Source organism: Hibiscus syriacus, unplaced genomic scaffold (assembly GCF_006381635.1).
Source record: "Hibiscus syriacus cultivar Baekdansim isolate YM2019G1 unplaced genomic scaffold, ASM638163v2 tig00113279_pilon, whole genome shotgun sequence".
NCBI lineage: Eukaryota > Viridiplantae > Streptophyta > Magnoliopsida > Malvales > Malvaceae > Hibiscus > Hibiscus syriacus.
Window position 1 is genome coordinate 126,670 of NW_024063450.1, and position 21,797 is coordinate 148,466.

Genomic DNA, 21,797 nt, shown 5'->3' on the forward strand with positions numbered 1-21,797 from the left:
TCTGCCTTTATGACACATTATTTTATTTTTGGATTACGGGTCATTTTTGTCCATGTAGTAGACTTAATTTATCATTTTCACCCCTATCGTGTTCACATCAATATAGTCCTCGAAGTTGCTCAATTGTATCATTCTATACTCTATCCCTCACTTAAAACCCTAAATCGAGTGTTTTAAGTTAGAGATTAAGGTCTAGGGTTTAGGGTTTAGAGGTTATGGGATTATGGTTTAGAGTTTAGGGTTATTAATTTATGATTTTAAGTTAGGGGGTAAGGTATAGAATGATGCAATTAAACAACTTTGAGGGTTAAATTGATGCGAAAATACAATATGGACGAAAATGATAAATTGAGTATACTACAAGGGCAAAAGTGACCCTTAATCCTTTATTTTTTGATATAGTTTTATCTTCTTTATTGATCATTTGATCATTTTCCCGTTTATTTTTCTCAATGTTGAATTTAATATCGTCACAACTGATCAATATAACGTTTATTTATTATCATTTTGATATTCTCTTCTTTGGATTCTCAGATTGGATTTAAATACATGTTTTACGTTCGAAGTTAATTTTCTCACGATGCTCTATCTTGATATGCGATTGTCAATCATCTTTCAATAATTTGATCTCATGTTATGATTTATTTGTCGATGCAATTAGATCTATTTGTATCTATATATCTATTCAAATTTTTTGATATATTTTTAACATTTTCTTTATATAGTTCTTATATATAATCTTAAGTGATTAATTTATTGTGTTAATAGTTATAAAAATATATTATAATTATATATTCATTGCGCTATTAGATTTTTTTTAAATAAAAACTAGTACATTTTATTAGCATAAGATATATATATATATATATATATATATATATATATATATATATATATAAAACAAATTTAATTATATGTGAAATTGATGAACTTTTTTTTAATGAATTTAAGAATTAGTCCGGGCAAAATAACCGCCGGAAATGGCAGTAATAGTAATTTCACACCAAATCGAGGCACATTTAGGTTTCCAAAACAGCAAGAGAAAAGGAAAAGTGAAAAAGTAAAGGGACGTGACCTGAAAATATACAGAAAGAAAATGGATAGATATTAGAGATAAAATCATAATAGATTCATTCAATTTTTTTAGAGCGAGAAATTTTCCAGATATAGATCTGAGTTAAGCAACTAACTTGGTACAGGACTGAGTCGACTCGTGGTGTGCGGGAGAGTCTTTGGTTCAAAGATTCAGATCGTGAACCGTCGGAACGTATATGTTCAAATTGACGTTTACCGTTCGATTAAACCTTCTCTCTTTCCCTCTGTGAAGTTGAACTTATACGAAGCTGAATTGGAAAGGAAAGGAAAACCTAATCGATCCGGTCCGGTTTCGGATATTATTTGGATGCTGACCTGCTTCCACAGGTTTGGCGTTTCTGATTTTAAAATTTTGTTTGTTTTTGTTTCTTGTTTGGTTGCCTAGAAAATGAGCGAGATTGAACGGTAGAAGGAACATAAATGAATATTTTTGGTGGTTATTTAAAAACATGAGAAGTTTAATTTAGTGTAAACTAGTGGAAAGTGAAAACATCTATGTTTGGTTTTATTTTTCCTTTTTTCCGTAATTTAATGATTTTTTATGTTAAAATAAGCAAACATTTTTTGTGCTGATATGGAAATTTTACTTATTGATGCTCTTTTTTTTATTTTCTATTTATTGTTTTCGGGATCGCATTTACAGATTTGAACTCAGTGGAAGCTTTAACTTCTCTGTAAACTGAACTGAGGATAAAAAAAACGACGTCATTTGAGCTAATGTAAAGAGGTTACCGCATTGCCAATTGTTCTTTTAACTTATGTTAGTATTGAAGTTGAATAGCAAAGCTTTATACCCCTAATTTGTAGTTATGGAACCTTCGGAAATTTTGAATGGTTTATCATAAAATATAGTGTTTTGGAGAAATTGAGATCAAGATGGGATTGGATTTTTGTTACTTATTATGTTTTCAATGATAGGGTTATTGGAGATGGAGGAAAAGATAGCCTAGTAATATAAATCTAAAGAGTAAGTCGAGTACAATGGAGGATCTTTCCAAGTATGCCCATAGTCCTGCCCATTTAGCTGTTGCCCGCCGTGACTATGCTGGGCTTAGGCGCATTATCTCGTCACTCCCTAGGCTTGCCAAGGCTGGTGAGGTTAATACTGAAGCTCAATCCCTTGAGGCTGAGGAGCGGGCTGATGCTGTCTCGGCTGTCATAGATCGTCGTGATGTCCCAGGTAGGGAAACTCCGCTGCATTTAGCAGTGCGATTGAGAGATCCAATCTCAGCGGAGATTTTGATGGTAGCTGGAGCAGATTGGAGTCTTCAGAATGAGCAGGGTTGGAGTGCTTTGCAAGAAGCTGTTTGCACAAGGGAAGAGGCCATTGCTATGATCATTGCTCGACACTACCAGCCACTTGCCTGGGCAAAATGGTGCCGGAGGCTTCCCAGGATTGTTGCCTCGGCAGCTCGTATCCGTGACTTTTACATGGAGATGTCTTTTCATTTTGAAAGTTCAGTCATTCCATTTATTGGACGCATTGCACCATCAGACACCTATCGCATTTGGAAGCGGGGTTCGAATCTCCGTGCTGATATGACACTTGCTGGATTTGATGGGTTCCGTATTCAAAGATCGGACCAAACATTCCTCTTTCTAGGGGAAGGCTATACTTCTGAGGATGGGAATCTTTCGCTTCCTCCAGGTTCTTTGATTGTTCTTTCTCATAAGGAAAAAGAAGTTACAAATGCCCTGGAGGGGGCTGGTACACAGCCCACCGAATCAGAAGTTGCTCATGAAGTGCAATTGATGTCTCAAACTAATATGTATAGGCCTGGTATTGATGTCACTCAGGCTGAACTTGTTCCTCATTTGAACTGGAGGCGACAAGAGAGAAGTGAGATGATTGGAAACTGGAAGGCTAAAATTTATGATATGCTTCATGTGACAGTCAGTGTGAAGTCAAGGAGGGTTCCTGGTGCAATGACTGATGAAGAGCTTTTTTCTGTGGATGAGGAAGAAAGGATGGCAAATGGTGGTGAAAATGACGAGTATGATGATGTATTGACAGCCGAGGAAAGGATGCAGCTGAATTCAGCACTTCATATTGGAAATTCAGATGGTTTTGATGATGACGAGCATGGAGTTGTTGACTGCCAAGAAAATGGATCAGGAGGTTCCTATGAAAATTGTGAATCAAATGGTGGTGCTAAGGAAAAGAAGAGCTGGTTTGGCTGGAACAAGAAAGGCTCAAAGAATACTGATGATCCTGATGATTCAAAGATTGGGAAGCTCTCAAAATCGGCTCCTGAAGGTAGCAATCTAAGACAAGCTGATAGTCGTAGATCATCATCCGAATTTGCAAAGGAAGATGCTGCGGATGGCATGAAGGGTAAAGATAAAAGCAGCAGTAAGAAGAAGAAGAAGAAAGGGGGTAATAGTGATGCTAAACTTGAGAGTGAGTACAAAAAGGGTTTGAGACCTGTTTTGTGGTTAACACCAGATTTCCCGTTAAAGACAGAGGAACTCCTGCCCTTACTTGACATATTAGCCAACAAGGTCAAGGCTATAAGGAGATTAAGGGAGCTTTTGACAACTAAGCTGCCTTTGGGCACATTTCCTGTCAAGGTAATTTAAGCTATATAAAGCCAACAACGCGAACATTTATCTGATTTTATGGTAAAAAAATCAGTTTAGGTTTATATTGTATGCATAAATCATATTTTATTTTTGTGTCTGTGAAATTTTCTATTTAATTTGTTGTTTTTGTGGTTGGAACAGAGGAAGTTATGATAAAAGATACTGAAGTAGAATTCATGCTTCACAATTGACTAAGAGTGGTAGTAATGTCTGAAAATAAAGAGCAATTAATATGTTTAGGCAGGAAAAAAATGTACTAGGTTAGACAAAAATTCTTAAATTGTTACGAAGAACACTTTGCTGCCCATATTTTACTCGTCTCCTGTGATATAATCACCTCATTTTTTTCACATCAAAACACAGGAAATGAGTCTGTTAGTAGTATCCTTGGTCCCATGATGCTTAAAACCCATGTACATTTAATAATGATTGGAAATTAACTTGAAAAAGTGCTGAAGTTGGGGGTTACTTTGTGTTAACCATTGAATTGAGGTCCGGTTGTGCAATAGATTGCGAACTCATTGTTATTCGAGAATTGCATTCTTATGTACATCAGTACATGTGTATCAGAAGTCATTCTTATATTATTAATGGTTTACTATAATTTTTTCTGGTTGAAAATCTTAGGACGGCTTGGCAATTGCTCACCTGAACCTGTGTTGTTGGTATTTGTGTCTTTTATTATAAGGCAAAGATGGTTTTTGTGTGTAGGTGGTGGAGAGATAAAATTCATTTGATGGGAATATGATCTTTTACCATCTTTCTTTCTGTTGGATCTGCAATTCCTGCAACTGTCATAATGCATTAGTGCCTGATGCTTTTGGACCCTAGCTGTTGTCAGTAGGTGAAGGCTTGTCTTATATAGGTATTAAGATTTAAGAGTGGCTTCTTCATTTAATATTTCAAAATGACATGAAGCTATAAATTATGCTTAAATGTGGGGATGAATATTTTTAAGGTTCTGAGGTTTAAGTTATATTGGACCTATAAAGTTCTGAAGGTGAAGGCACTTTTATGATCAATATTCATGTTCTCTATATCCTGGAGTCTGCTCTGAACTCTACATTAAAATATGTAGATATGATTCAGGGTTTACAAAGCATGGTTTTGGTTATTATTTACATTTCTACCTTCGTATTTCTAGTTTAGGAGGCCACCTTTTTGACAGTAAACCACGTGCTATGTGCATTTCAGTGAGGCTGCAAAAATACCCTATTGCTTCTTTTGCCGGTTCTAGTCTACTTATTTTGAACACTTATAGTATTAATATTAACTTTGAAACTGGCCCTTATAAGATCTTCATTCTAATGTATATGTGGAAACTGTTGTGCAAGTACTGTAGAAAGTGGTGTCTGATGAGCGTGACATGCTTTCTTAACAATTTGTGTTGTGTCGGTTCTGTAAAATATTTATGTTTAAAAAGCTTTCTATTAAGTTTTGAATGAATTCACATTGATACCTCACCACTCCCTTTTTTAGGTTGCCATTCCTATTGTCCCTACTATTCGAGTCCTTGTCACTTTCACTAAATTTGAGGAGCTTCAGTCGATGGAGGAGTTCGCAACCCCTCCTTCCAGCCCAGTTCATTTCCAGGATGCTAAGTCAAAAGAGTCAGAGGGTTCAACATCATGGATTTCGTGGATGAGAGGGACTCGTGGTGGCCAGTCAAGTGATAGTGACAGTAATAGATATAAGGACGAGGTTGATCCTTTCCACATACCATCCGACTATACCTGGATTGATGCAAATGAGAAAAAACGTCGCATGAAAGCCAAGAAAGCCAAAAGCAAGAAGCACAAAAGGCCTGCCACAGCCAAAGGTGGGGATGGAGGTCAGCAGGTGAATGAGGAGGTGGAAGAATAATTACACGATCCCGGTTATTTTATTATTTCAGTGGCATCTTACGACAGATTTAGGAGGTAAGGCTCCTCCCTACACCCATCTGACAGTTTTACTATTTGCAAATCGCTAAATGGAACAGTTGATTTGCTTGAATGATTGGGTAGGGGAATCACTTTGATTAAAGAAGAGCCTTTCCTTCTGTTGTTTTGTTATGTGATGTGAAATCGAAGAGGGACCAAAATCTCCTCGTTTCTTTATTAGCTTTGTTTCAGTTCTAATTTTTATTGAACATTACATCTTTGTATCTAAGTTCTTGGTCGTCAAAGTTTCATTTCTGTGGTTGTTATTCTTTTACCTGCCAATTTCTTGCTCTTTTGCCCCCACCTTTCACGTAATGTAAAGGTAAACATCGAGTGATACTCGTTGTGGATACTCAGATTCAGGTGTAACTGTCGATTGAAGAGTCGCAACAAAATAGATGTTAATTTAAAGCTGGAACAAGGGATTTGTTCAATTTAATTGCAACTATATCTACATATGTAGTCAGTGATCTCCTTACATGCAAAGAGGCACAACATTATTTGCAAAATGGCATGTATGAACAAAATTAATGGCTATATATTGTTTATCTAATATATACATGCCTACAGTCATTCTCTGGTTCACGGTTTCTCTACCAGAACCTATCCTTATTGACGCTTAAATACCCGGCCATTACTTTCCCTCCGGTGTTCCTCATGCCATCTATGAGAAAGCACCATGTCGATCCCAATGCACCAATAAAGAAGTCTGATTCGACTGCCATCAAGAAGTTAACAAGAGGATAGTTCGTGCTGGTTTTCCTTCCAAGACTTGCCTCGTATGCAGCCATTGATGCATTCCCGACTTGGCGTTTCACATTTGTGTAGTAGAAGTTCCAATGAGGGTATGATTTCGTTTTATCGATCACTTCCTGAGATTTAGTTATATCATTTGTGATATTAGATAGATAGCTTATTGATTGTTCTCAGGGTAAAAATGTTAGAAAATGCTTACCTGCATTTCGGTGGAAAGCCAAATGTTGTTGAGATGCGGAAAGCGCATTCGAATACGGTGAGCAAGTCCCATATATTGTTCGAATTCAACCACTTTCATTTCACATGCCTTGTCTCCCATTCTTACATGCATGCTTAGCAATGGCCGAGGAACCCAAGGTCTGTGATTTGACCACACAAATTCTTCAATATCTGATTTCGGCTTGTTCGTAATCACCTGTCAATCAAAGCTCGAATGAGAAATAGTCTCCAGGACAGTTTAAAACGAGAATTAGTTTGGCATGCATAGTAATGATTCATCAAAGTAGGATCTCATGATTGAGCTCTTTCTAGTAATATTTTCATTACATCACTCGAACACTAAGGATGAGTGTTAGATACGGATATGTATCCAACACGGTTCAGAGTATCATTCCCCCATACCTTCGTCTGAACTGAGACATATAGCACTAGGGTTGAGATGGGAAGATGCTCAACTCAGTGTAAACTACATAAGTCGAAGTCAAATCCGAAAAGGCTAAGGCTTAGATGAACAAACCTTCGGCCACTCTCTGTCAATACTTGCAAGAACCATTTTCGCAGCTTCTTCCCCAAATGCAGCATGTTGGGCGATGTTCAATAAACCACAAGTATACTCTGTTTGAAATCTCATTAGATATCGAACAGCCTGTTTAAGTCAGAGTAATCATCAGTTGATCTTCGCAGCACGGCTTTCTCATACGAAAGAAGACTGTCACTCGCATTCTCATATTCAATATGTTACGAAGTCGAGATAACACGATATACCTGTGCTCTCCACCACCTTCGGTCCATCTTATGGTGAACGGCGATTAAGCTTCCATTTATATCTGTTGTAGGCTGCAAATAACTCCAAGGATCACCCCATACCCTGATCAAATAGAGAAATCATTGATAGAAGATACGCCGATGTTTTTCGAGTTCATGTTTATACTAAGTACATATAACCAAATTGCAACTGCTTTGAATTATACCTTGGAATCTTCCCTGTCCATATTTCCTTCGTTTTATAATCGTCTTTTCGTTTTATGATTCCCTTTTCCCATGCGTCTTTGTTCTTCATAAGCTCAAATGCACGGTCTCGGCATTCCTGGGATGTCTCTAGGAAGAAGTAGCAAGACCAACTACTGCGCGATGCTGTAATCAACATCATACCAGAGCAATGCTGTTGTTAAGATGATTCTTCCGGTTCCCAGAAAGTGTTGCATATCAAGCAATAAATTGTTACGGTTCATACCTTTACAACCATCGTGATCGGCTCGATTGTAGTGTCCAGTAACAAGGACCCTTTTCTCATTAATTGCAATGGCAAGAAGCCCGGCCATACCGGCAAGCTGAGCCCCGATGCCAAAGCCGGGTAATACTTCCCAGTCAGCCACGAGAAATTTTATGTTAGGATCACTGCAGTTTATTGGATGCTGATGGATCCAAATGTCACGCTGCACTTTCCGGGTAAGAGGATAGTTTTCTTCATCTGATCCCACAATCTGAAAATAAAATATCCGAATTTTCAGAAATGAACAAGGAGGCCAAAACATACCATAACGTCAGGTATGCAATCACGATAAACTTGATAACAGAACGAACAAGTATGATCACATCCGCGAGCATCTACGGATTATGTAGCTAAAGAACATACCCATGGAGGATGAGCACCATCCGAGACTGGCTGATGGGTAAGGCGTCTTACATTCCCATCAGTTGCAGTTGCAGTTGCAGTTGCAGGATACATGTTTAATGAACCCTTCCAAGTTGTCCATGGAGGAAATTTCCCGGCTCCCGAACGTGAGTCAAGACGCTTATTCAATCGTGCACTTAATTTACAGTTCTCCAAATGCGGGGCACTCGGTAAACTTGATTTACTGAATCTGAATCGTTGCAAGAACTCATTTTCCTCCGGTTGCCTATCAGCTAGTAATGCACCCCATGCTTCAGTCAATAAAGAAACTCTCTCACCATCATCATTTCTCTCTGGTTCCCTTTGCTTTAAATCAACCCATCTCTCGGTTTCTTTTACTTTAAAGTTGCAATCCGAACTCGAAATAACATCTACATTTCGATACACATCGATGTTAAAACAAACATGAATATGTTCGAAAAAGTGTTGGACATGTGTAAGTATCCGATATAAACCCGAACCCGAAAATACGAATAACATCTAAAATAGCAAAAAAGAAAAAAAAAAGTTGAGATGGTGGCTTGTAGCTAAAGTATGTCAAGTGAATAGGATTAAAGAAACTAATCATGATTATCTACAAAGTCAAAAGTCATCTAAACAACAAAATTATGCAACAAGTAATGCCAAACTTTTAGTTTGCTTCAACAACACCCTTGGACCATCATGTTCATCAAACTGTCAAATTTTGACTGAATTTCACTGGGAAAAAATTATGAATTCATATGAACAATCACATCATCATCTGGGAAAACTAATAACTTTAAGCCATTAACACAGCATATAAATAGAATTGAGGGGTAAATTCCAAAATTGTGCAACAAGTAATGCCAAACTTTTAGTTTGCTTCAACAAGCAGGGATTTAAATAGAGGCCCGTTATCGGAATAGCGGTCATTATATTATGGTAAAAGTGTCTTCCAAAACCGTTATTTCACAACTAGATACCCGCAATGACCGCAATAGCACCATAAGATCATCATGTTCATCAAACTGTCAAATTTTGACTGAATTTCACTGGGAAAAATCTATGAATTCATATGAACATCATGTGGAAAAACTAAGAACTTTAAGCCAATAACAGACAGATAAATAGAAGTGAGGGGTAAATTCTAACTTACTGACAATCTCTGAGCTTGAATTCCATGGAGAAACCCCCATTGACAGTGATGAAAACGAAATCCCAGTAAACCCAAAAGTACCAACAGATGTAAGAACAGCCAAAAACAAAGAAGTCAAGCAAATTCCACAGAGAAAACCCACCACACAAATCTGACATGGAAATGAATTTCCCATCTGCAGAGCTCTATGTGAAACAACTCTTTCCAAAAACTTCTGGTTTGTTGGCTCCATTATCTTGTTTTAGCTATGAACTTACAAGAACAAAGGGCACTGTGGTAACTTTAATTCACATGAAAGTGTTTGATTGTTTTAAGAAAAACATGTTGATGTTTTCATATGAAACAACAGAAAAAAGTAGATTCACGTTCAACCAATCAAAGGAAAACAGGAAAGCAGAAGAACAAAACACATTCACCAAGTTGTCACTCTCATATTCTCAACCTCTTCATTAAATAACTCCATGGCCTGTGTGGTCCATTGCTATCTTTCTCCTTTCAGCTGCAAAAATGAATTCAAAATTCTCATCGGAATTCACTTTCTTGAAGAGAAAAAAACTTGCAGCTTATCAGAAAACCATGAAAGAGATGAACGGAGAAGAAAGGGAGATATTCAAAATAAAATAAAAAAGGAAACTTCAAAGATAAACCTTGAAATTTAAGAGTATTCAATAACCGTAAGCAAAAAAAAAATGAACAACATGCAAAAAGGACACATGCCACTAAAGATTTACTAAAAAACAAAACGAATGACACAAGAATTTTTCACTTTCCTCATAACCAAACACCCCACAGTAGTAAAAAAAATATGCGTGTGATCATTTTTATTTCAAAATTTTTATTTTTTTTATATAAAAAATTAACATTTTAAGCAAAATACAGGAAGAAAAGAACAAAAACTTTACATTAACAAAAGAAGAATATTGAAAAACCCATTATGTTGTCAGTTTCTCAAAGAACAAAAATCCAGAAATACCTCTGACGCAAACTTATAATATACTCTGATTATCTTCATAGGTTAAAGTTCTGTCAGTTTAGTTTTATTTTTTTGTTAGGATTTTGTGTGATTGAAGAACTCAAATCTATGTCAGGTGTGATTCTATATTGAGCTAGTGGTGGTGTAACAAATAATATTAAGGCTAAACTATATGTTTAGTAGCTCAACTATTATTATTAATTTTTTAAATTAATAAATAACGTTATATTTTAGTTTTATTTTGATCACACGTCATTAAAAAATTAACAGAATTACTAACATGATATTTTATAAAAATATTCAATGATGAAGTGACATTACTTTATGGTGACATGTCAGTATCATCGTTAATTTTTTAACAGTGGATAATCAAAATGAAACCAAAACGTAATGTTAGGTATGGTTTTGAAATAAAAAATAGTTGAGTGACCAAAATGAAACGAAATTGATAATTTGGGCACTAAACTTGTAGTTTACCCTAATATTAAAGAAAACAAATATATAAGGCCTTGTTGTTTGGGAGCAGGTTTAAATATCCTTTAATTATTTTAAAATTTAAATTTTAGTTTTTATATTTCTTCAAAAGTAAATTTGTTTGTTATTTTTGCTCAAAGATTTTTATTTTATTTATTATTAATTATTGAATTTTTTATATATTGGTTAAAGTATACAAATGGTCTCTTATTATAGGACGTTATTTTATCGAGTCTTCGACTATTAGAAGTTAAAAAATGATCTTTCGATTATAGGTTTTTTTATTGAGTCTCCCGACTATCAAAAATTATAAAATGGTCATCTCATTATTCAACATAATATAAACAAAGAGTCAATCCACAAAATACAACTCAAACGATTCTGAGATCAGATTTTATCGTAACACATTCAATAAGTTAACATTCGGCTTAGTCGATCGCCATTTTTTTAATGGAAAATGACGAATTTGAAACATATGAATAATCAAATGATCATTTTGTAACTTTTAATAGTCGAGGGACTCAACAAAGTAGAAAGTAGCCGATCAAAAAACTATTTTTTAGGGTGGACACATATATATTAATAATAGACTTTTTTTCGTATTAGGTAGGCACAAATAAATTTTCAAGTTAGGCACCAATAAAATGAACAACTAATATAAAGAAATTCGGACTCCGTACCCACCCTGGACAAGCCCCGTGTCCGCCACTGGTAAGTCCCTATAATCAGGAGACCATTATGTAATTTTTAATAGTCGGAATACTCAACAAAACATTCTATAATCGGATACCATTTGTATACTTTATCCTAATTTATTCTACAAAACAAAACCGGACCGGTTGCCAGGTTTATGGTGAGGGTGGGCCACACACAGCACAATGGGTTACTTGTTACATTATTATCAACATCATCACAGCTCATTTACAATGGAAAGCTACAAAATACCACATCAATCTCATGCTACAGTTGCCTCTCTTTTTCTCTTGAAAGCTACTCCCAATACAATTTATGTCAATTTTATTTTTATAAATACTGTTAAATTCTGATTTTTTATTAAAAATATTTATATTGACGTTTATCGATATGATATTAATAGGACAATTAATAGTACATGAATGATACAGTTAAAAAAATTCTTTAGAAAAAATATTATTATTTTTACTATTGACTCCATTCTATATAGATTTAAATTTTGAGTTTTTTTGAAGGAATAAAACCTTATATTCCAATAGCATCATCAATTACAAGTTATTTAATACATTCTGGTTCATCCAGGAAGAACCAAATTGCATTGTGGTTCGATAAGGCCCATTGTGCTAGGGAATGAGCAACTCTATTAGCCTCCCTACAAACATAATGAACTTTAAAGGAAGGGTGGTCAGCTAAACTCATTTTTGCCTCATTGAGCAACAATCCAACTGTAGAGATGTCCTGGGTCTTGTTAGAAATCTTGTTAGACAACCTGTAAACAATCGAGATGGCGTCGCCTTCAATAATAACCTTGTGCCACCCATTCTCAAGCGCAAAACGAACACCTAGAGAGAAAGCGGCTGCTTCAGTGGACTCGGCCGAAAACGGGGGATTAATCTTCTTAGCCGTTCCCCTAATAACCAACCCATGCGAATCCCGAGCCACTATACCAACTGCCTCTACTCTAGAGGCCTTACAATACGCCCCATCAACATTAATTTTAACATCATCCTGACTTGGTTTGCTCCATTTACGAGGTCTACGGGGATGCAGATCAACACTTTTATCACAAAGAGGATTCAAATCCTGCTTAAACTCCCCAATCAGATTCGAAGAGTTAATAATGATATCCCTATCCGATTGCAAGTCCCCATTATGAACCAAATTGTTACGTCGGTTCCAAATATTCCATAGTAAGGCAAGAAACAGATCAAAACCTTCACTATTTAACTTGGACTGAACGCACGACAACCATAAGAGACAAGAAACTCCATTCCAATCGACAAGCTCTTGGGGAAGACCCGACATCGTAAGAATCGATTTTGAAAAGGGACAATCTTTAATCGCATGCAACACTGATTCCATCTCCCTATTACAGAGTGGGCATAAGCCTTCTCCAAGGTTAGCTTGTTTAATTTTTGACCCTGCTGGAATGGCTTCATGACAAATGCGCCATCCGAAAATTCTGATTTTTGGGAGAACATTCGCCTTAGCCACCGCATTCCAAATGCCTTCCACGATCAACTTCGGACTATTTTGAATTTTTAACCAATTGTAGCCCGATTTAGCAGAGTAAATTCCCGAACTGTGATGTCCCCACAACATCTTATCACCTTGGATCGGAGCAATCAAAGTATTAAGGACTTGAGACGCATCCTCCGAGAGAAGCACTCTGTTAACTCTGTGTTCATCCCACATCGCACACCCTGGAATCATAAAATCCGCCACTCTAACCGGCTGATCAACACGATCCATGTATCTTTCCTTCCATCGAATAGGGCTAGAGTCCCCCCACAAATCCTCGAACATACGGGTCTTACTGTCGATGCCTACCCTCCAGAAAAAACCATCCTTAAGGGCCTCCTTTGCTTTCATAAGGCTCGCCCAAGCAAAGGAATGTCTTTAAAACTATATCTACTAATGGAGATGGAAACAAGGACGAACACATGGTTTTATGTTTGAAGATAAATTTATAAAATTTTAAGTATGAAAGAACTTATAAAATTTTAGAGGGTGAAAATATATTCTCAATAAAAATACAAAAAATACCTAAAATATATAGAAATTTAAAACTTTTAAAAGAGACGACCGTCTGATCCGACCCCTCTGGGTACATCCTTGGATGGAAATAAGTATTGAGAGCAAAAAGAAAGAATAAATTTTAGCAAAAACAAATAAATGTTAAAATATTTAGTTGAATAATTGCACCACTTCAGTTATTGCTCTATAAACAAGGCAAGTTTTGCTTTAATTGATACACAAGCAAAAACAAGATGATGAAATTAAAAATTTATAATAAAATAAAATTTAATTACTTTCAAACTTCAGAATTAATATTACAAGTGGTATAATAATAATTTAAAATCTTAATTAATCATGTGTAGTTGAAGTAATCTTATTGGCCTCCAAATTAGAGCCCTTTGATTATGCTTTAATCTTTATCTTAAAGAAAAGTCAAAACAAGTGGGATCCACACTAGTCCATTACAACTCCAGCAAGTTCCATTACTTTTATCATCTGGTTAAAAAGAAAGGGTAAACTGCACGTTTAGTATCTCAACTATCACGTTTATTTCGTTTAAGTCATCTAACTATTTGTTTTCAAAATCATACTTAACATTATATTCTGATTTTATTTTGATCACCCATAACAGAACTACTGATATGATTTTTTTATTTTTAAATAATGATGTGACATTATATTATAGTAATACGTCAACATCATTGTTAATTTATATAATATATACATAAAATAACTAAAAACACTGTTTAAATATGAAATGTCATAAAAATGAATTTATAAATAAACTCTTTATCAGTATATTTGTAATTGTTTTTAAATAATATTTTATAAATATATTCTCTACATAAAATGTTTTTATTCATATGCGAATTCTAAATGTAATAAATTTAATAAATATAATTTTTACGGATATGAAAAATTGATATCACATCTTTCGCAATTGAGGTAAGAAACAAACAAATTAAGGGTTATTTTTTTTATTATCCTTTTTCCCATAAATTTCCATGATTTAAATTAGTTATGTTTTTCTTGAAGAAAGAAAAAAAAGGTGTTTTTGTTTGTGGATTTGGTGATTTTCTTTGTGTTTTCTTGTAGATTTGGTGATGTTTTGTTGTTTGTTTGGGGGAATTGAGTGGGAGTGGTTGATTTGTTTGCACCAAATTGAGGGCAATCTTTGGGTTTTTTTTTGTATTTCGGTTATTCAGAGTTTTGTTATAACTAATTCGAATCGACATGTGTTTTGTATTTAGTTTTGGTAAGTGAATCTCACAACAGATATTTTTTACATACGTAAGGCATCAAACTCGAGACATGCTTAACGATATCAAATTGCTTACCACTTGAATCAACTCCGTTAGTATTCTTTATTTTTTTTTTCTTTTATCACAGCCAAACAACGCATTTTCTAATTTGGAAGTCACCGTTTAGGGAAAACAAGGTATTATATATTATATACTCAAACATATACAATATTCTCTGATATAATTACTTGACAATTTATTTACGAAAATAATATTTACTTTTTTATGTAGAATAAAGGTTCTCGTTATCCAAAAGTGTCTTTTTGAATAAATGTTTTTTAGAACGTGTATGTGTTTTATTTGATAATTGAAATTATATTTTTTCTATATAAAAATAAGTTTATTTTAAAATATCTATAAAATATTTTAAATAATACGTCGAGTTAATAAATTTTATAATTAACAATAGAAATATTTAGATTAGATATGAAACACATTTATACCTATCAATCAAATATGATAAGGAAACTAATTTTGTTATAATTGTATTTTGTTAATTGTTATGTAAATAATATTTTTAATAAATAATTTATATATTTATTTTAGATTATCAGGTTGTTGATCATATTTTGGATTCATTTATTCACAATGTAAAGACACTTCCTCCTATAGCTATTACAAAATACCTACATCATGACGGATTTCTTCATGTGTATTGGGTGTTAGGAGCTTGTCACCGTCACTTATTTAACATTCAAGAGAGGTAAAGACATATGATGCTACAAATGTTGTACTAGCATTCAGTGCAAGTATACACCATCGTCTCACAAGTAGTAAGAGTGAACACAACTAATGTGTCGAGTATTGTATCCACGGAGAACAAATAATCACAATTTAGAATTGTAATAGTAATTGTTTAAAGGTATATGAAATGATGTGATAATAGAGTTGTGACAAAGATATTGAAAATCAAAGTAAAGATGACAGAATGTAGCAAACATTGATAGAGCAATTGTGTAACACCCCCAACCCGTATTCGTCCCGGATACGAATCCGAGGTGTCACATTGACTATTGAAAACTTTTACAATAATAAAAATACTGGAAAATTTAAACTTTCCTTATTGTAAAATTTACCTTTTACATAAATATAGTCAAACCATTATAAAATCGACCAGAGCATATGTATATACTTATTTATTTACATGCCAACACTCTTAATACGACAAAGTACATACTGTATAATTTACTTCTAGTCTGATCTTCGAGTTGAGGTATGTTGTTCTGTTGCACTTAGCTTTGATTCTCCTGCTTCTCAGTACCTACGTGTAAATCACTTACACGTTGTCATAAACTTAGTGAGGCATAATAATATGATAATGCATTTCATATAATGTGACTATGCAATCTAATTATTTTAATATAATCATATCATATATGATGCAGTGTAAACAATAATTACCTGGTAGCATATAACAATGTAAACACTTTTAATATCTTTTTATAAGCCCATGTACATTACTGAGAACTTAAGGTATGTGAGTATATTGAGTTTGTGCACTTATGCTGTCACCACAACTCGTATAAATTCCCACTAGGGGCACTGAACACTTGTCCCGAAGGACCACTATGTCCCGAAGGACCACTCCTTAAGAACCATATACATATTCCAATGGACCAAATAAGTGTACCAAAGTACCGCATATATGTTCCAAAGGATTACATATATGTCCCGAAGGACCACATAGAAGCCTCGACTCTTGGCATGTCAACTATACCCATAGCTCTCATATCACATAACATGGGCATTATCATTTATGTCATTTCACATATTCATATAAACATGTATTTCACTTACACTTGGGACATTTCCATATCACATAGGCATATGATCTCATAAATCACTTTCACATAGCTTAACATAGTCACATAACATGCATGATAACATATATCATATATATTCATATTAAACACATGCTTATGTTCATGAGTTTATGCATTTTAATATAGGAAATAGACTCATCGCAAGTCTTACTTCCATTAAACATCATACACTAACTAAGATGCACTCACCTTAGCCTCACTTGATTCGAATCGATTCTAATTCTTCAATTGTTCCGGAACTTTCTTATGCTCAATATCTACATAATCATACATTTATATCATCATTCCAAATGGTATACTCTAATCTTCCAATTCTTAACTAAAGGAAATGCTAATTTTATTTCTTATTTAGCATAGGTATCAGTACCTTTTATAGGGTACCAGTACACCCCGTAACTGAGGTATCGATACACTATCTATGTATCGATACCCAATTTACATTCGAAATTATTTGCTTCAAGGGGGTATCGATACACTGCCTATGTATTGATACACTTATTGCATTCGTTGATTTCTCGTTCAAGAGTGTATCGGTACCTATTGAATGTGTACCGATACACTTTGCCCAGAAATTACCTCTTGAGCCCGAAAATTCACTCAATTCAACTCAAATGCTTCACATTTCATCCCTTTTACCTATTCTTAACTTACCTGGTCATACTTAAACTCATTCCTACTCAATAATCACCTCTTTAACCTCAAAATCCTATCCTTCATATATAATTCAATAATTACACCAACTTTACAACAGGTTCTAATTCCAATTCTAACACTTCATACGTCTTAATTAGGCTGATGACAAGTCAAATTTGGTCTGGAAGTCTAATTACTATCTTTCTACCAAGATTTCACTTGTTCACTTCTTTTCTTTAATCTTTTCTATGCCTTTCATCTTATTGTTTTAAGACAGATTAAGCTTTCCTTAAGCTTAATTATCACCTAAAGATCAAAACCAACACTTAAAATCAACAAATAATCAACTAACCATAAGACTCACCTTTGCTATGGTGGCTCACGGCTGAAGGAGAGAAAGAAGAATAAATGAGATTTTTCTGGAGAAATCTCTCCTTATCTCATGTATATATCCTTATCATTTTCTATTTTTAATTCATTTCTAAGTCAAATGACCATTTTACCCTTCTATTCATCCTCATTTGCAATTTAATCTTACACAAAAATTTCCATATAAGTCCCTAAACTTTTCAATAATTTCTAGTCACTAAATTCTAAAATTTTACAATTTAGTCACTAACCCATAGTTTGGGATGTTACAAATCTCACCCTTAAGAAAATTCGTCCTCGAATTTTCATTGCAAAAAAAGATGGGGGTACTAATTCCTCATATCCTCTTCACGCTCCCACGTCGTTTCCTCTACTTTATGATTCCTCCACAATACTTTGACTAATTGAATAGTCTTATTCCTTAACTGTTTCACCTCATGAGTTAATATTTGCACTGGTTCTTCCTCATAAGTTAAATCAGGCTGAACTTCTATTTCTTCTGCTGTCACGATGTGGGAGGGATCATATATATATCTCTGAAGCATTGAAACGTGGAAAACATCATGAATCTTCTCCATTTTAGGTGGCAAAGCTAATTGATATGCTACTGGTCATACTCTCTTAATGATATCATAGGGTCCAATAAACTGGGGACTCAACTTTCCTTTACGTCCAAACCTCAACACTTTCTTCCACGGAGACACCTTCAAGAACACTTTATCTCCAACTTGAAATTCTATCTCTTTTATCTTAAGATCCGCATATGATTTCTGTCTATCCGATTTAACTTTAAGATTGTTTTGAATCACCTGAACTTTTTCTTCCACTTCCTGAACCAACTGAGGACCAAGAACTTCTCTGTCATTAAACTCGTACCAATTCAATGGCGTACGACACTTTCTCCCATATAGTGCCTCATAAAGAGCCATTTTGATGCTTGACTGGTAATTATTGTTGTAAGCAAATTCGACAAGTGGAAAGTATTTTTCCTACGATCCTTTGAACTCTATTACACAAGCTCTCAACATATCTTACAGAATTTGTATAGTCCGCTCATACTATCCATCAGTCTGAGGATGAAAGGTTGTGCTAAATTTCAATTGAGTTCCTAATACTCCATGCAAAGTTTTCCAAAACCTCGATGTGAATCTAGGATCTCGATCAGAAACAATTGAAATCGGTACACCATGTATTCATATTATTTCCTTGATGTACAATTCAACATACTTATCCATTGAAAAATCAGTTCTTACAGGAATAAAATGGGCTGACTTAGTCAATCAATCTACAATCACCCAAACTGAATCTCTTTTGTTCGGAGTCAAAGGTAACCCTGTCACAAAATCCATCGTCACATTCTCCCATTTCCATTGAGGAATAGGCATTGATTGCAACAATCCTGACGAAACTTGATGTTCAGCTTTGACTTGCTGGCAAGTTAAACTCTTGGATAATAATTCTGTAATATTCCTCTTCATTCCAGGCCATCAATATCGACTCTTGAGGTCCATATATAATTTATTTCCTCTAGGATGCATCGTTAATGGACTATAATGAGCTTCTGATAATAATTCCTTCTTTAATTCATCATCATCCGGAATCACTAATCTCCCTCAGTAATACAGATTCCCATCAGACTTAATCTCATAATCATTAATCTCTCCATTCTTTATTTGTTGCATTTTTTCAAATATTTTTCATCTTTTGCTTGCATTTTTTTAATTCGATCTCACCATGATGGCTTAAGATTTAATTCTGCACATATTGCACCATCTCCATCTAATGACAACATGACATCTAAAGCTCGCAAGGCTGTAAACGTCTTCCAACATAATACATCCGCTACTACATTTGTTTTTCCCGGATGGTAATCGATTACCACATCATAATCCTTTAGGAATTCCACCCATCTTCTCTGTCTTAAATTCAACTCCTTCTGGGTCATCAAATGCTTTAAACTCTTATGATCGATATATAAATAACAACATTCACCATATAAGTAGTGACACCAAATTTTAAGAGCGAACACCACAACAACCATCTCCAAATCATACGTTGGATAATTCTTTTCATGTAGTTTCAATTGTCTAGATGCATACGCTACCACTTTGTCTTCTTGCATTAACACACATCCCAAGCTATTATGGGATGCATCACTATACACCACGTAGTGCTTGCTAGATTCAGGTTGAACCAATACTGGAGCTTCTGTCAAGATTTTCTTCAATGTTTCAAAACTTTCTTGACACTTAGAAGTCCAAACAAATTTTACATTTTTCCTCAACAACTTAGTTAAGGGTAAAGCTATCATCGAAAAGTTTTTAACAAATCTTCGATAATAACCTACAAGTCCCAGAAAACTTCGGACTTCATATACATTCTTTGGAACTTCCCACTATAAAATGGCTTTAATCTTTTGAGGATCCACTCGAATTCCTTATGCAGAAATTACATGTATGAGGAATGTCACCTCATTCAACCAGAACTCACATTTAGATAGTTTGACATATAACTTCTTGTCTCTTAGAATCTGCAAAATTATCTTCAAATGCGTACTATGTTCTTCCTTCTTTTTTGAATACACCGATATATCATCAATGAAAACCACCACGAATTGATCCAAATAAGGTTGAAATATTCTATTCATCAAATCCATAAAAGTAGTCAATGCATTCGTAACCCCAAACGGCATAACAATGAACTCATAATGACCATATCTCATTCTAAACGCCGTCTTTGGAATATCTTTCTCCTGAATCTTCAACTGATGATATCCAGATCGTAAATCAATCTTAGAGAAAATGGAAGATCATTTCAATTGATCAAACAAATCGTCAATTCTAGGGAGAGGATACTTGTTCTTGATAGTCACTTTATTGAGCTGTTTATAATCAATGCAGAGACGCATCATACCATCTTTCTTCTTCACAAATAACACTGGAGCTCCCCAAGATGATACACTTGGTCTAATGAATCCCTTATCCAACAATTCCAGTAACTGAATATTTAACTCTTGCAACTCCTTTGGAGCCATTCTATATGGTACCATTGCAATGGGCGCGGTTCCCAGCATTATCTCAATTTGAAATTCCACTTCTCTATCCGGAGGTAACCCCGACAATTCTGATGGAAAAACATCAGGAAAGTCTTTTACTATAGGGATTTCTTCCAACCCTTTCTCCTTAGTTCTAGTATCTATTACATTAGCCATAAAACCCTGACATCCCTATAGTAATAGCTTCTTTGCTGACATCACTGATATTACGTTTGCCAATAGATTCCATCTTTCAATGAATACTATAATTTCCAATCCATCTGGACTTACTAATGTTACCCTCTTCAATTTACAATCAACATTAGCATGATAGCGATATAAGCAGTCCATTCCCAGTATCACTTTGAATTCATCAAAGGGTAATTCCATCAAATTAGTAGAAAATTCAATTCCCTGAATCCTTATGGGACACCCTCTACATACTTTATTTACTCGAGCACTGTGCCCTAATGGATTTGTCACTATCACATCACTATTAATGGATTCTAACTGAATTCCCCATTCTCTCACCAATTTACTACTAATATATGAGTATGTAGAGCCTGTATCAATCAATACTACAACACATTTATCGTACAATAGGAAAGTACCTGTAATTATCTCTGGATCATCACGTTCTTCATTGGTCTTTATATTATAAACTCTAGCAGTGGAGCGCACTTCTTGTTGAGTAGAGGATTCAGGTTGACTTCTTCCTCTCTGAGTCATAAAAGCAGACCATTCTGACTGTGTAGGCTCTCCGGTCATCATTAGATAATCTCGGATAAAATGTTCAGTGTCCACGCATTTGAAACAAGTTCCAAAAATCATTCTACATACTCCCGAATGATTCTTTCCACAATGTGGACACTGTCTAGCTTGGCACTAATTAGATATCCCAATTCCAGATCCCATAGACTGAGCTTGTCTGGTTCACATTGGATTTAATCCTATAGCAGATGATGCCATTGATTCAGACCTCACCTGAGATCAAAAACCAAAATCTCTACATCTCTTTGGTGGTGCAGAACTTGATGAAGCCCCAATTCTTTTGGATGGTTGGGCTCTCTGATCCCCAAACCTTTCATTTTGAGCTTTTTCCAACGCTTTA

General features: G+C 34.9%; 2 protein-coding genes across 2 annotated transcripts; one reads left to right on the top strand and one right to left on the bottom strand.

The window, feature by feature from the left end:
* Window positions 1-1,096: 1,096 nt before the first annotated feature.
* Window positions 1,097-5,874, top strand: LOC120186122. The gene is made up of 3 exons (XM_039190147.1): window positions 1,097-1,422; window positions 2,014-3,666; window positions 5,158-5,874. Exons 2-3 carry the CDS (start codon window positions 2,077-2,079, stop codon window positions 5,539-5,541), a joined length of 1,974 nt encoding a protein of 657 aa, XP_039046078.1. The 5' UTR covers window positions 1,097-1,422; window positions 2,014-2,076; the 3' UTR covers window positions 5,542-5,874.
* Window positions 5,875-6,005: 131 nt separating this feature from the next.
* LOC120186123 lies at window positions 6,006-9,944 on the bottom strand. Its single transcript, XM_039190148.1, has 8 exons — window positions 9,368-9,944; window positions 8,212-8,621; window positions 7,810-8,059; window positions 7,547-7,709; window positions 7,341-7,443; window positions 7,093-7,221; window positions 6,556-6,771; window positions 6,006-6,472 (listed from the first exon to the last, which is right to left on the bottom strand). The coding sequence occupies exons 1-8, from the start codon at window positions 9,597-9,599 to the stop codon at window positions 6,194-6,196; spliced, it is 1,782 nt and encodes a 593-aa protein (XP_039046079.1). The 5' UTR covers window positions 9,600-9,944; the 3' UTR covers window positions 6,006-6,193.
* Between the last annotated feature and the right edge of the window lie 11,853 nt (window positions 9,945-21,797).

What these genes read in the sequence shown, in the direction of transcription:
- LOC120186122 (XM_039190147.1), top strand. Translation starts at nt 2,077, where the DNA reads ATGGAGGATCTTTCCAAGTATGCCCATAGTCCTGCCCATTTAGCTGTT. An exon ending in TGGGCACATTTCCTGTCAAG is followed by an intron (nt 3,667 to 5,157) that starts GTAATTTAAGCT and finishes TCCCTTTTTTAG; the next exon opens with GTTGCCATTCCTATTGTCCC.
- LOC120186123 (XM_039190148.1), bottom strand. Translation starts at nt 9,599, where the DNA reads ATGGAGCCAACAAACCAGAAGTTTTTGGAAAGAGTTGTTTCACATAGA. An exon ending in GAAGGTGGTGGAGAGCACAG is followed by an intron (nt 7,222 to 7,340) that starts GTATATCGTGTT and finishes TGACTTAAACAG; the next exon opens with GCTGTTCGATATCTAATGAG. An exon ending in TTGACAGAGAGTGGCCGAAG is followed by an intron (nt 6,772 to 7,092) that starts GTTTGTTCATCT and finishes TTTGATTGACAG; the next exon opens with GTGATTACGAACAAGCCGAA.